The 16,604-nt window shown below is 32.3% G+C and overlaps 1 protein-coding gene across 2 annotated transcripts; it reads right to left on the bottom strand.

Moving 5' to 3' along the window:
- Window positions 1–617: 617 nt before the first annotated feature.
- Window positions 618–14,516, bottom strand: LOC123678295 (importin subunit beta-1). Of its 2 annotated transcripts, XM_045615272.1 has the most exons (13): window positions 14,126–14,516; window positions 13,555–13,796; window positions 13,316–13,496; window positions 13,024–13,262; window positions 12,687–12,910; window positions 12,366–12,622; window positions 11,988–12,230; window positions 10,693–10,936; window positions 10,426–10,619; window positions 7,442–7,897; window positions 5,752–6,076; window positions 5,000–5,137; window positions 618–3,754 (listed from the first exon to the last, which is right to left on the bottom strand). In XM_045615272.1, exons 1-12 carry the CDS (start codon window positions 14,178–14,180, stop codon window positions 5,026–5,028), a joined length of 2,772 nt encoding a protein of 923 aa, XP_045471228.1. In that variant the 5' UTR covers window positions 14,181–14,516; the 3' UTR covers window positions 618–3,754; window positions 5,000–5,025. The 2 variants fall into 2 exon arrangements, with proteins under 2 accessions (XP_045471228.1, XP_045471229.1); XM_045615273.1 differs by lacking the exon at window positions 5,000–5,137 and having other exon boundaries at window positions 14,126–14,515.
- Between the last annotated feature and the right edge of the window lie 2,088 nt (window positions 14,517–16,604).

Raw genomic sequence — 16,604 nt, forward strand, 5'->3', positions numbered from 1 at the left:
ACGTACATTTTAGAGATATTTCTGGTCAATACTAATAGAGAACTGCAAAGCTGCTTTTTATGGGATGAAGGAACATAAAATGAAGAATCACTTGGAACATAAAATGAAGAATCAATTTTTCAGATGACCAACATTCTGGTAATTTCATTTTGCTCCATGTTTATTCACAATTGTTTCCTTTGGTTGATTGAAAGAATAAATTGTGGTATAACAGGAGATGAAATTGTAGAATTCTCCAATAAGATCTCTTGAGAACACCTTATTGTGAAAGGTGTTCCTGATGATTTTTACATATCTATGAACCAAAGAAAACCAACTGATTCTGATACCAAATTTGCGAAACGTTGGTCATGACAAAAAGTGAGTTCATTTTATGTTCCCACCTCATACAAAATTTAAACTTTGAAGAATAATAATTATTTTTCTGAATATTGAAACGTATAACTCCTCTTCTGAAAGATGAGTTCTATAAAATAAAGCAATTAATTTTATTTCACTACTACTTTTCATAAAGTTGAGCAAGTCTGGGTTTACTGTAGTTCATCACTCAAAATTCGATTGAAGATTTTTACAGAAAATAATGTTCAGGAGCTGTTGACGAAAACAGACTAATAAAATAAGCAATAAAATCAAGTTTTTATTACCCATATTCGAACTAAATCAAAACTTCAAAAATGCTAATTCAGTAACATAAATATGAGGCGTTTGAAATTTTCATTTAACAAAACAATAAAAGGATTACAGAATATTAATTTTGAATTACATACAATTGGTCAGTAGGCACCTTAGACATGGTAACATTATATAATTTAAGCTACTCCATAATCGGGACGGATGTTTAACAATAGTAATACAAATTACGCACCGACATTTATTCGGCACTTGAGCTAAACCTTATTTTTTACATGATTAAGAGATACTCAGTCTTCATAACACACTTTATTGTTCTATTGTTAAGCATCTGTACTTGGGGTGTTCATTATATTTCTTACATTGCAATCGAACATGGCACAACATTCAACCCTTTTTTTTCATTATTACAAAGCTCATATCGATTCAGCTAACTAACACGTTTCAATCTAAGAAAACGTTTCAATAAGACACGAATTTCAATTAATTTTCAAAAATTTCTCCCAAATGAAAATGTATAATTACAAGAAAAATAGAATGAACTAATAAAAATAATATCAACAAATAAAATTCGATAGAGAAAAATTTGAGAACTGGAATGTAAAACAGTAAAGATGTACACAAAAATATCAAAATATATTTCTGAATGTCTCAACAGCCTGAGATTAATCTCAAACACCCAATAATAGAATATCCTTTTTATATCATATTTTATTACAAATAAAGCAATAAGAAAGCATTACAAACAAAAATGTGTGGTACGCTTTACAGGTCAATTTTTTTTATAACTTAACAATTTGACTTTTCTAATTTTAAGTTTATACAGTCATGAGCAGTTAGACCAAACAAAAATCCAAATCAATAATTCGCGAAAAAAATATTTACAAAAACTGGTGTAATGCCCCTTATGAAATAAACAGCAAAGATTAAGAGAACTACTAAAAAATTTAGGCCAGTAGAAGATCTACACAATTCATAAAAATTACAACTAACATTCAAATATCACATTCGCTTCTCTTACATACTAAAAATTCATACAGCCTTATTAGTATTGACATTAACAATGGGCCACTAAAATACACAATAAGTTTTTTTGATCAATAAATAAATAGACAAACGTTCATAAAAATTTCTATCAAAAGTCAAAGATTGGCCATTGTTTCAAAAGCCAAAATTCAGAATTTCAGTTTCTCCGAAGGGCTTTCATTTTTCATCATTGTGAAGAATATTTTAATTCGCCAAGTAAAAAAAAATAAAGTGTACGATGACTGAAAACAGCAGAATTTTGTACGTTAGTTGACAGTGAAATTTTGATAAAAAAAGAAATGATAAAAACAAAAGAAACTGGAGAAACCGAGATAATGAAGATGGCTTTAATGTCAAATTTATCACACATACAAGGAATAGTGAATTACATCTGGAATTATACTTATGAAAATATTGAGAAGGCTTCCTATAACTTTTTTTAAATACTAATGGAATAATCAATAATTTTTTGGCATCATTATCTTTAGAAACCTCCTCAAATCACAGATTATTTTATTCTACCGACCATTTCTGAACTGTTTTAACTAGACCTCACAAATTTGCCCTTGTTAAAAAAGTTTAGATTTGTCACTCAACTCACAAGCAAGGCACATTCGGGCCTCACAAAAAACTTTCAGAAAAATACCACTCACCTTTATTCTCATATTACCTGAGATACATGTTTTCAATGAACTTGTTTACATTTGTCTCATTCAAAAAATAAAGCACATTTTCAGCGACATAAACATTTCATCATGGATTTGGTAACATTAATCATTCTTGTTTATTTTAGAAAAATTTTGAAAAGAGGAAAAAATAATTGTTTGTACTTTAAAAATAACGTTGAAATGCGCTTTTTTCATCAAGTTCCTTTCGAAATTATGAATAACAGAAACATGTAGACACATTTTAGATTCTTTTCCAATTTAGTTTATTGTCATTTGATTTTCATTTTCATAATTTTACCCTGTAGTATATATTTTTTAGATTCCAAAAAGTTTTTAATATTGCTTATTTGATTAATTGATTGAAGAATCAAAAATGCATCTGAAACTGTCAATAATTAGTTTTAAAGGGCAATTGATCAATTAAAATATTTTGGTAAATTCATTGTAGACTTTGGATGAATACCTCAACAATAATTGTTTCTTATACTAATGGAATTAAACTATTTAAATTCAGATTGGCCAAGAGTGACACGTTAGTTTTATATCGATATGTAAATTTTGAATGAAAAAACTCATTCTGCTTAGGACTGAGATGAAGTATTTTATCAGAATTCTGTTGAATGTTTTTCACTATAATAGTAAACGCCATTCAGAACTTTCAGAATCAGGCGCCACCCAGACTTTCATAGCAAACGTACCTTAATTTTTTTCAACTAAAATCACCAATTAACGCCCAAAATCCTCACAACAAGTTCATACTAGCAATCACTCTACCCCCACTCAACTAGTTTTTAATTTTTTTCATTGGGACCCAATACCATGTCGATAAAGGTTCGGTCCCAGTCACAATACATATTGGTCAATGTTCTTCCTTTTCATTCTAAAAAATTGGGATTCTTGTAAGAAATACAATCAGAAACAGATAAAAATCAATGGAAAAATATATATGTATATAACAAGCCAGAATATCATGTAGAAAGTCCAAGTAAATGAGCATATTATATTTTTACAATTTTTTTTTTATTGAAACAGAACAAGAAAAAAAATTGCTAAAATTTACTAAGAAAATATACTATCAATCTTCCAGTCATAACCCATAGATCAACAAGGTTCACAATATACAAGATTTTCAAATATACATGAAATTTGCAAAAATTAATATTTTACTTACAGAACATACATAATCTGAGGCATATAAAAGTTGTATAAATAAATACACATATTTATCATCTTAAAAAATGAAAAGTAGGAGAGAACAAGCTTTAGTTATTGTGACTAGACCGAATTTTGTTACTGGCTTGAAATTGAAAATTAATGTTTTATTTTGAAAATGTTCTCAAATACTATTGGTTGAATTCCGTCGATGTGAAGAAATTCCAAAATCTTTTTCTAAACTCACTCCAATACATCTACGAGAAGGACGAGGGCATCTGGAAGAGAAATTCAATCTCAGGGACCATTGATTTCGATTTAACAGGATCATTTGATAAATATTTGTCTCGTAAGATTTATTTTATTTAGATGAAATTGTCATTAATGAAAATTTCAAAATTAATTGTAATTGTAGAAAGAGAAGTTCCATTTTATACAAGAGCAGAGCAATTAATATTGGGCTTAGTGAATTTTCTAAAACGTTTTACAAAAATGTATGTATTATAGTACATTTCAACTAGAATTTTGTATTCTTGTTTTTTTAAACAAGTTTTAAGTTTTTTTAAACTTTCTTGTCTGATTAGCAATGAGCTGTGCATGGTAGAGTCCACAATTGGAATATAAGAGAAAATTGTAATATTATTCCCAGAATGAAACCCAGCATTTGAACATTCCCTTTCAGAATCCAAAATTCAATTGCAGCAAGGATACATTGATAAAAATAGTGGGTTATCCATTTCGTGGTCCAGATTTCACAGCTGTTTCAATGACATATGTCAAGAGAACTATCATCTGAAGAATAATGTTTAGTTGAAGGTTGGTCATTTAATAATATGGATTACTGACAGATTATGGTCGACATAATCATCCATCTGAGCGTACAAATCGTACAATTGGTAAGAATATTAAAAAAATCGAAGAAACAGGATCTGTTCCTGTTGTTTTAAGGTCCATACATCAATCAAATGCACGCAAGATCGAAAATATTGCTGAAAATGTTGAAGAAGATCCAAATTCATCCATTCCTCGGCGCTCACAACTTTTGGGCCTTTCTTACGGCAAGCTGTGACATATTTTGCATCTGGATTTGCATCTACATCCTTACGAAGTTCAGTTGACATAAGAACTAAAGCTAGTTGATCATGAAATACGTAGAACATGGGCGCCCGCAGGGGAGGGCCAGGGGGGGCCGTGGCCCCCCCTGAGATTTTGATTGCCTCATTTTTCAGCACAACACACTCAATATTACTTTCTCAATCCAAAGGGCATGGAAAAAAGGAAAGTAATGGATTCTCAACAATTTTCCGGTTTTCAATGACAATCATGGACGCCTTATCGTTTTTCAATCATTTTTTTTTGCCCCCCCTGAGAAAAATTTCTGCGGGCGCCCATGACGTAGAACATATGCGGATTGAGTGCTTGAACAACAACATTTGGACGACGATTTTGCATTTTTCAATTTTCTTCAGTGACAAAATCATATTTTTTATTAGTAGTTTTGTAAACAAACAAAATAGTCGCACCTGGGATAGTGAAAATCCTCATGTAACTACCGAGAGACCATTGCATCCAACAATAAGTTATAGTATGGTGTAAAATTTAGACTGATTGAGGGATTCTCCCGTACTTCTTTAAAAATGAAGAATAATGCAAACTCATACCTAAAAGAAGAAGAATGTACTCATATAACTCAAATCGCCAATACTCGTTATAGCTAAATGATTTCCAATTTTTTTTCTGGCCTGAAATTAATGATATGGAATTGGAAGCGATGTGGTTCCAGCGAGAATATGCAACACCTACACAACACAACCCGTTTTGGCTTTATTGCAAGAAAAATTCCCAGGACGCGTAATTTCATGTTTCGGCTATGAGAATTGGCCACCAAGATCTTGAGATTTATGGCCTTTGGGTTTTTTTGCTGAGTTTCACGTTTCACGTTTATATCGATAATCCTTAGACGACGCCCGATATTGCGAACATTGCCCGAAATGTGCCAGCGATTCATGGAAAATTACCTCACAATAATCGAGTTCTGCAAGAGATCATGCAGAGAACATTTTATTTTTTTTATTTTTAATTATTTATTCCTGATCCTTAAACAGCAATTCATTTGAATGATGTATTCCAAACATAATGACAAGGTCCAAGCATTATATTGAAATTAAAATTTGATCAAGATTCTGAATGAGTGTTTTATTTACATTTAATTTCAGAACCACAAAATGGATAACCCTTTAATTCATATCCATGGAAGAATTTAAGCTGTACTTACCAACTCGCAGCAGCTGAATTGCTGGCGATATTCTTCAATTTTTTCAACTCCTTTGACGCCCAAATGGATAGGGTCTTAGCCCTGCTGTGCTTGCTCCTTCTGCCTTGTCCAAGCATTTCATTAATGGGCTCCAGATCAAGGAGATGAATCATAGGTGCTCCAAAGGCACTACATAAGTCTCCAACTAGGCCCGCAGCTACAGCAATTGTAGTTTCTGAATGATCCGCATCTTGAGCGACAACCAAAATGAATTGAACTATGAATGGAACGTGAGGCTCCAATAACATCAATTCTGGTGATGGTGTCGGACCTTCACCCTTCAAACCTGAAGAGCAAAAAAGTAAATGAACGACTCTAGATACGTTATATTACATCAGAGGAATACTTTTTAATATCATCTAATGAACAACAATTTCCATTTAAGATGAAGAAGGTATGTTAAGAGAGCTGTGCAATAGGAATATCAATTTCTGGTTCTGTTGTACTTAATCTACAGGAACAAGCTACCATAGCTGGTACAAATATAAAATAAATAAAGCAATAAAAAAACTATTGATAATTTTTCTTTCATCCTGTAACTAAGCAGAACGAGGCTCAAAAAATTTTTTATATGGAAGACCCACCCTCACTCCATAAGAAGGCGTTCTGAGTAAAATCTTATTAATCACTTTTTTGTTTACCCCCGTATATACAGGATGTTCCTAAATTGAACGTACAAACGAAAAGGGGAGATTCCTTGAGTGAGTTTAAGAAAAAAAAGTCCCATAAACATGGGGTCGCAAACGTTTCGTTTTCGAGATACAGAGTGTTGAAGTTTGAATTTTTTTCAAGTTTTTTTCTCATAGTATCTACACTTCACAAGATATTCAACTGAAATTTGGCATAGATATTATATTTGAGAGTTCTCACCACGTGACATGGCAATTTCGATAGAAGATCTACAGGGTGATATTTTTTCTGGCACTGAATTCATTCACCACAGATTACAAACTGGCCTTCCTATCATAGTTACGAGAATTTCGAGAGAATCGTTCAAAATTTTTTTTCTCGAAATCGTTGGTAGATACGACAAAACTACAAGAGACCGAAAAGTTTAGTATAAGAAGAAAGCTTCTTTTTATATTTTTCAAATAAACAGTTGCTCACCAAAAAAAAAGTTCTGCAGAAGAACAGGTGGCAGTGTTCCAGAAAAAATATCACCCTGTAGATCTTCTATCGAAATTGCCATGTCACGTGGTGAGAACTCTCAAATATAATATCTATGCCAAATTTCAGTTGAATATCTTGTGAAGTGTAGATAATATGAGAAAAAAACTTGAAAAAAATTCAAACTTCAACACTCTGTATCTCGAAAACGAAACGTTTGCGACCCCATGTTTATGGGACTTTTTTTCTTAAACTCACTTAAGGAATCTCCCCTTTTCGTTTGTACGTTCAATTTAGGAACACCCTGTATATAAAAAAAACAAAGTCCCTAGGACAGTCAAGTTATAGGAATCAAGATACAGTTAAAAAAAAAAAAAAGTTGTCACAATCGCCCGAAAGGTTCAAGAGAAAATGAACTACGAACTTCGTTGAGATTTTGTCCATTCCCCTAATTTTACCAGTGTGAATATAATAGCAATTTCAAGCGAATAAATGAACCATATTTATCAGATAATGGTAGAATTATTCATCATGATGAAATTACCTTGTATGATTCCTGTGTAAGCTTCCAGTACACCTTCCCGCAACTCATTGAGGTAGTCGATCATATCGAAATCATTCCTGTCAACTTGTGCTTGAGACGCTTGAGCTAAAGTAGTCAAAACAACTTCCAGATACTTCCTAAATTCGGGACCAATGCTTAATACAATATCTCCAAATACTGATAATATCTGTGGTTTCACCGATCTATGAACTGATTGATCCCCGAGGTTTTCCAAGAGTAGTTGCATGATTTCGTCGCAGTATGGTAGGATTTTGATTTTCAGTGCCCGGAAAATGTCTCCTGTCAAACCGACAGCCGTACAACACACTTGGTACTCCTGGTGATTTTTCAGTCCTAGATATAGGTAGGGCTTGAAGGCATCCATATATTTAATGAAACCTTCTCCAAGAACTTCAACGAGTGTGGAAACAGCCATAAGGGCATCTTCTTGGACTCCTGGAAGAAAGACAGTCTGGTTATTGGAGAAAGCATCTATGTTATAATTTTTAATGGCCTACTTGATACATTTTTCAAATGCTCTCAAATTATTCAGTGATGTTTATTGAGCACATAAGAATTATGCATTTTCAATTCACATAAATATTCATTGAATAAATAAAAATCAAAGGGGTCACACTAAGAGGGGTCTATACCATTTCAGAATCAGTTTAAAAATTAGTATGCTTTATTATATGCTAGAACCATCGATTTATATGAGGTTTTCACTAGTATTCATTTTAAAGAGTTTGTCATTATGGAAAGTTCTTATTTATCATTTTTTTCAATGAAAAAAAAATTAATAATTACATGAATTTTTCATTGAAGAATAAATATATGCATGATAAAACTTTCCAAAAAAATTTTTTTCTAAATTTTCACATAAAAATATTATACAAAAAGTTTTGTCAGGGTGAAAATGTGATTCTTCTAAAATTGAAAATAAAGACGTAAAAAGTGTAAAAACGTATTTTGAATTCTTGCATGTGGAAGAAAAGGATGGCAAGTCTGAGGAATGTTTGAGATTGCTTCACTTATTCTGAAAAGTGGTGGAATCTCAAAATCGCTTAGGAGAGAGTAGTTAAACTTTAGCAGATCACATGGTAAAAACCCCTCTTGATGTAATTTCACACAGAGTAGCGTCAAGTACGTCACTTGAGAATAAAAACAAGTGCTACATATAAAAGTATTCATTGATATTATTGATTCAACTTTTTTTTTGTTGAGATCATTTTGATTGAATTGATTGAAGTGGTAATCCTAGTATTTAATATTGTTTCGATTTTGTTCTACAAGATAGGGGAGTGGGGCTGGAAGTTCCCGGATGTTTCCCAAATTGTAGTTACATAAGTAAGGAATCTTATTGCTTGAGTATTGTTTTAATTGATTTTGTTAGTTAGCCAATATGTCAGTCTTCGTTTATAAAACTAATTTAGGGCCATAAGTTCAAGACACAAGCCCAAGGCTCAAAATACGAAGAAGAAGAAGAAGTTCTTTTCTGGAGGGGCTGGTTGTTCCTCGGAAGAAACAATCGACTTAAAATTGTATCTGAAATTCTCATGACACATTTTTATTTTATTCTAAGGATCTGAAACAACAAGCGAAAGACAGACAGGTAAGACCTGTAGCAAGAGAAATTGAAATTTCGCATGACATTACATAAACTTCTAGAGAACGACGATTATGAAAAACGGCAATTTATCAGACTCTCCAGAAAAAATTTATTGACAGGAAAAAGCAAATGGCAAGATAGCCAGAGTGACAGTGGTAATGATCTGGAATGGTATCTACTGCATAATTTTTTATGATTCATATTCAAATTTTCGACCAAGAGAACAGTGGATAGAAAGTACCATAACATGTGTAAAAATTGGGCTTCTACCAAATATTTAGATGGAAATGATAAAGTTATTTATATGTGTTCTAATTGTGAATGATGAATAAGATTGCTGATGAATAAAAATGGAGATTTCCAAAGTACAACTGGAAGACTGCTGACTAATGATTTTAATTTCAATTAAAATTTAATTTAATTTGATTCTAATTGAAATTTACCTGAATTAAAAGTTCATCTAGAAGTAACCAATTATATTTTTTATTTTAAAAATATATTTACACATATGATAAGATTTGGACTTCAATTTTTTTTCAACTGAATAAAAAAAGTCAATATAAACCAGGAACATAATATTTTGTGGTTTTTTAGTTCAGTTCGCATAAAATAAACTTAACATACATAGGTTGATAGAAATAATTGTTTTATTCAATGCAACCTTCATTATTTCAACAAAATATAGTAAAAATCTCAGCGGAACAATTTGCACCAAAGGTGGAACAACTCGCCCCAAAGCAAGGTTGAATGTTCCGCTCCAAAATTTTACAGACTTTTTGCTTCTGCAAAAATACTACCGAGATATCAGTAAAAGCGCCTATAATATTTTTAAAAACGATAAATATCTGTTCGAGATTTACCCATGTTGAACATGAAGCCCTTCATTTTCATGATAAAATTTCGTATTATTTGAAAATCGGAAAGTCCAGCCCCGCTCTCCCCTACTGACGCCATTATTGATTTTGAATGTTTTGTATAAATTGGACGATTATCTTCTCAAAATTTTATTTATAATTTTCACTCTTTTTCGCAAAAATTTTTTTTGCAAATTATCATTATTATTGAACAATCCTTTATTGTCTGAGAATGCGATCTCCTCACCAGTCACAAAAAAAATTTTCACAGGATTTTGTGCTAGGTTCGCGAAATTTATCACAATATGGCATTGAAAATAATATTTGATATCCCCCTGATACCACATGGGAAACGAATCTTGAAATGTATGTAACGCAGTCAACATATTAATTAACTTAATTATTATCAGAATCCTCATGTTGATATAATGATTCAATGAATATTTTGAAGTGGGGAAAGGAGATTCCCTTACTCCGGAACCTCTCTATATGTTAAATTTCCAGAAATGAAATCTACTTACCTCCGCTCTTATTCGAACTGAACATTGTCAACATAGCAGTCATTATAGCATCGGAGATTTGAGGTGCATCTTCAGGTGTCATCTTCCTCAGAACAGATTGCAAAGTACCGCATAGAAGTGATTGTAAGTCATTAAATTGGCTACGATCGTTATGATTAACAATGTGTGCCTCCATCTGCAGAACTTGCTGAAGTCTGAAAAAAAAAATGTATAATTTTAGCTCCTTACTTCGTAGTGGGAATGTGAATTTAAAAAAATGCCAAGTACCTTTCCAAAATGACAACAGTGGTATTTCTTACTGCAACATAACAATCCTTGGGAGAGTTTTTAACCATTTCCATCAAAGCTTCATAGGCAGCAGGTCTTAGATTTGCCTGCCCTCCGTCTGCCCTGTCAGTGGTTTCCAATAGACGGTGGATAATGTATTCGAAGTATTGGGACAAAGGATATGTTTCAGGTTGTCCATTATCGTCTCCTCCAGAAACTGCTTCAAAAGCTGCTTCTGCCAAGCCTTGAAAATATAAAAAAAAATTTGAATGGAGCTTTTATGTGATGTAGCTTAGACAAAAAAAAAGGCTCTACAAAGTTAGGTTCCCACACAATTTTGTTAGACAATTCTTAAAATGACGATAATTTTCTTCACTTTCATTTAGTTTGCTTACATTTTTCATTTCTTCTATTTTCTACAATTGTTATTGTTGAAATGAAGAATTGGAGAACAAATTTGTGGAAACGAATAATTATAAATTTTGTTCCATGATGAAACAAGGTAATAAATAAGATGCATAGAATCCCTGGTGTGTGTACTGATTCAATTTTGTTTCAGACTTTTTGAGATATCCACCTGTTGCTTTGGTGTTCTGCTTCAGCAGAGTTCTGTAAAGTGGCGCTCTTCAGAAATTCCCGCTATCTGCCTGGCGCCATTAAAAAATGAAATATTGATTTAAGACTTCACAAACTTTCACAATAAATTACAATCCAGTTCATATTGAATTTTTAATGAAATGAACCGAATATAATGCCAGTATAGAAGATTGTCACGAACATAGAATATTATTGTTCTATACTCGAAGGTCAGGAGTGAGTCCTAGCACATAGTAAAGGATATAAGAAGAAGAAGAAGACAAGAATTGAGAGAAATGTCAAATATAAACGCTGTATGCGCCATCTTAAACAAACGCGATCTCTCCAAATAAAGTTGGTATAAATCTGAAAAATCTCCCATTTTTTCTGAAAGTTTTACAGGTATAAGTAGACATGCCAAGTTTTCTATGCATCTTAGTAATAAATTTCTGGACAAAAAAACTCAACAAATGTCAATGAAAATGCAAAGCATACTCCAAATAAGCCTACGGTCAGCATTTTTACTTCCAAATTCTTTCAAGTTCATACATAAATCTTCAAAAGACAAAAGAATATTCACCGCAAGTGTGTATATCAATAAATTAAAAATAGAGAAAAAAACTGTATGATCTCTTTAAATATAAAATGATTTGGTTTCAGAAATTCTTGTGAATTGCCAGTAAGAAAACTCAACATATAGTGTTTCTATCAACACTCACCAGAGAACGCCCAGCAGATATTGGCCGCTACTCTTGGTTCAGCCTTGAGGCCATTGATGAGAGCTTCTAATAGAGGTTTAAGGAAAGTTTCGTTAATAGCTGCCTCTGGAATTATTTCTGAAATCCTTCCAATTGTCCAAGCAGCTGTATCTCTAACGATCACACTATTATCATACATGAGCTCGATAAGAGTTGGCATTGCCTGCTCCACCAATGGCTTCAGAGTGGTGCCTTCTAGACCACCTAGAGAAAAAAAAGTCTATAATTTTTCAACTCCACAAATGTTCAACAGATAAAAATATTATCAATGATATTTCACTCTGCAATATAATTTGTTAGAGGCATTTTGAACAAGAGCTATTTGAAAACTAAACACACCTAAAATTGAAGCGAAAGCCATTAATGAGGCATCCCTGAACCTCCAGTTTTCCGATTTGATATTGTCCTTGATGAAAGGCAGTACAAAAGGAACAATCTCATCTTCACAACAAGAGGCGAGTAGCATAAGACACACTCCAGCTGCTTTGCTGGGGTTCCAGTCATCTTCATCGTCAAGTTCTTCTTGTTTTGTAAGTTTCTGAAGTAGAATAGGTACAATGTATTGTAGGGCTCCTTTGGCATAATGTCTGGACACTCTGTAATAAATTGAAATGGCAAAAAATATAAGACAAACAACACTATAAATTCATTTGAACTTACCTTGATGGTGTTTTTCCACTTTCTTGAGCTTCAGTATCTTCAATAGCCAAGTCTACTTCTTCATCACTTACGTTAGACCAGAATTCAATACCTTGTAAGGAGACAGCATCATTTTCTGACTTCATAGCTTCTAAAGTTATAGGGAATAGAGCTTGTCCCATATATGGTTCCATGTGTTGGTAGTAAAGTGACATAATTTTAACCAAGCATTGTAAGGCTGCAACCTAGAAGTAAAATAAAAATTATGAAATAGATTCAAAACTGTTATTATAGAATATGTTTTATTATTTCTCCTACAACTTATGACTTTCAAACATTGTATATTAATAAAATTTACCTTGACTTGGGAATCTGGTGACTGTGTAGTTTCACAAACTACTTCCATAATATAATTCCTTTCAGTTATTTTTTCAAAGTTGGCTTTGGTGAATTCAAGGGAATTGAGAAGTGCTTGAGTTGCAGCCAGTCTCACTTGGTTACAAGTTTCTTGACTTCTCATTCCATGGATAATAGCAGTTAGTATATCGTTTGATTGAGTTACAAGTACATCTGAGTCTATTTCTTGGCATATGTAACCTAAAATTGGGTATTAGTCTTTCTATATATAAAAAATATACTACTCAGTTTACCAATTGCCTCTAGCGTGGCTTCTTTTTGCATTTCTGTAGAGTGAGGTTGAACCACATTGTTTACCAATGTACTTATTAAATCGGGCCATTGTCCTTGTGGTAACTCAGTTACAGCAATATAAGCAACACATTGAGCTGCAGAAGATGGTCGATTTGTTTCTGTACCTAGTGCTCCAACAACCTGCAATTATAATATAACCAATAACAAAATATTTTGTATAATAATATTAAAGACTTACATTTTTTTTAACATAAGTACGTATTTCTTCTGGAAAGTTGAGCCATCTCAACTGAAAATTTGTTTTGATGGCAGGATCTTTTGAAGTGAGTTGATTTTTGAGCTGTAGGCCTGCAGCCATACGAGCCACTGGACTATTTCCCCCATGCCTTAATATTTCAGATAAAGTCTTTATAAATTGTACGACATTTGTGAGAGCCGCCTGTTCAAGAAAAGACGATGCTTGTTCTAATTCGGTCTTGTCTAGAAATAATATTTAAATTGTGATTCATATTCCTGTTCCAATATAAAATAACAAAATAAGAAAAAATAAGAGATAAGAAAGTGTATGAAGATATATGGAAGTATATAATCATGAATCGAACTAAAATCTATTACTCATTGTAATAAATGGAAATTGTGAATTATGAAAAATCAAAACTAATGACCTTGTCGAAAATATAAGGTTACTATTATAACTAAAATAAGTACTAAGATAATTCCATATAAATAAAAATAAAATTTCACATGCAATTCTTATAAGAATAAATAAAAGGCGTACAGGTGGTAAAATAAAAATAAAATGTACTCACCAGGAGAAACTGTTTTTTCGAGGATGTGGATTAATTGTAACGTTTCTTGATGCATTGTTATATATCAAAATAGTTTAAATTTTAAAATTGAAAAATATTATAACGTTTTTTACGACGATAACCGGCTTACCACCACATGTGAAATTATCCACAGGCAGAAACTTCAAAGAGATCTGTCCTACGCTTCCATAAGAGCCGGAACTGTATCCAACGGTCGTTAGGGGTGTTGGAATTCAATTCACTAAAAACCTATTAGATATTTTAAAATACGTATAATCGATTCGATTTATCTAATGTAAAAATAAAGAAGCGGCAAAATATGGAGTATTCTCGAAATTTTCGAGCGGACGAATGACAGAATTAGGATCTACTTATCGATGCGTAGTTGTTCTGGAATCGAATATAGGCGCGAAAAGACATTTCCTGTTTATATAAATTTTTGTGATTTTCCATGTCAATGTTTCACAAAAAAAAATTGAAATTAAGAAATTAATTTCAAATTGAAAACATAATTTTCAAATATAAGTAGTTTGATTAAAAAATCAACATTTTTACATTTATCAGACGTTATATTTATAATAATTCATGATTCAAGGAATGATAAGTTGCTCAGTAGTTCTGACTTCTGAGTTCTGATGGTAGTTAAAACAATTTTTTTGACTTTTCAAGTTCTTGAATGAAAAAATTCGAGGAAAATCCAGTTTTGGCAGAATTCATGAAGACATAATTACAATTTGAAGGAGAAATATTAAATTGGTTTCTGTCATAATATACTTCTCACTTCTTTCTTAATGAACTCAAGGCAGTACAGAGTCACTCAGTGAGGTGATAATATTATCTAATTGTCAATATTCATTATTTGAAATGTGCCAAAAACAAATTAAAATCGCTATGATCGGACAGGGCAAATGATCTGTAATGCATATCAATCATGCATTCAGGTTCCTAAAAATGTATTTATCGGCTGCTAACATTAGATGGCGGTACCCCATTTGAAGTGATTATAAATAAATATAGATGTGGTAAGACTATCTATAGACATATAAGTCTATGGTTAAATCTCTCCCTGCAGAGCTTTGCCCTATAAAAAATAGTTTAAGGTCCTGTAAATTGGAAACTCTCGCGATTTTATCGAACATTACTTTTCGCGCCACCTGTTGGCTTGGGGTGATACTCGAGTGGGTCTGGAAGGAGGAATCTGTTTTTCATATCATGTGAAAATGGACTTTCAACGGATTTTGGTAATTTTTTGAATTTGAATCAATACAAATATAAGGTTGGATTTGTTTCCTACGTCTTTTCCCATAATTCTTTAAGACCGCCAGAAACTGCTAGCACTTAGAACATTAATAAGAGGAACGGAAATCGCCTTGCAACTGATGCATTTTGTTTCGATTCCAACATTCGTTATCAATTTAAATTGATTCTCAAAAATCTCAAAAATAGTTTACAATGTGATTTATTTATGAAAATTCTTTCGTACTTCAGAAAGGTCAATGTTTTTTTCAGTTTAATTATTAAGCTATTGTGAGGTTATGAAAAAAGAATACCTGATAAGACATTCAACAATCAAATCAGGAAATTGAGCCTAAAAATGGCGAACCATATGGCTTAACCATAGAACTTAAGAATATAATTGACGGAACTGAAATGACACTCTCTCAAAATTTAAATTATTGGGCCTGATAGCATTTGATCGTATATAGAACAAATTTATTCAACTGAAGAATACCACAGTCACTTACAGAGCCGTATCTAGGTACTATTGCGCCTGTCACTGTGGCAATATATTAGACAGCGCCCCTCATTTTCGAAGATTTTTTTTCATCCATTATATTTTCTTATAGTATTTTTTTGTTCATAACTTAAGTCATATATTTTCGTTTTACTGATTATTTTTGGCTTTGTGCGCAAATTCTAGGGAAGGCTAGGCTAGCAATATTTTCAATGTTTCCAGATTCCTCGGCATCGTTCGTTGCGAGGCGTATTCATTAGGGATTCACGGCTTCACTTGATATTTAAGCTACTTGGCTTGGCTTGGCTTGACCTGAAATCAAGTCAAGTTCAAGTCAACTAATAGTTTTTCAATCTCAAGTCAAGTATTTAGTTATGAAGTACTTGAATTCTATCAAGCTACTTGGTTTTTTGCATTCTGTAGTGCCACATCAAAAATAGAATAATGAAATGAGAAGGAACTTTGCAAAAAGCACTTTCATTTATTAAACTATTTTGTATAAAAGAACCAAAAATATCAACTATTCTGAAATGGGGACCAAAATTTAATCACTATAAATAATAATAATAACAAGATAAAAAATACAGTTTCTTAATATTTAGAAACCTTCAAGCACTGTTTGATTACATGATTAGGCTTTTAGGTTTTGCTAGCATAAAGTTGAGCTAGCAGAAGCCGCGATTTCTCCGACAATAGAGAGGAAAAAATTTCAATAGGATAGTATATTAGCCTAAAATTGCCAAA

Source organism: Harmonia axyridis, chromosome 4 (assembly GCF_914767665.1).
Source record: "Harmonia axyridis chromosome 4, icHarAxyr1.1, whole genome shotgun sequence".
In the NCBI taxonomy this organism is placed as follows: domain Eukaryota; kingdom Metazoa; phylum Arthropoda; class Insecta; order Coleoptera; family Coccinellidae; genus Harmonia; species Harmonia axyridis.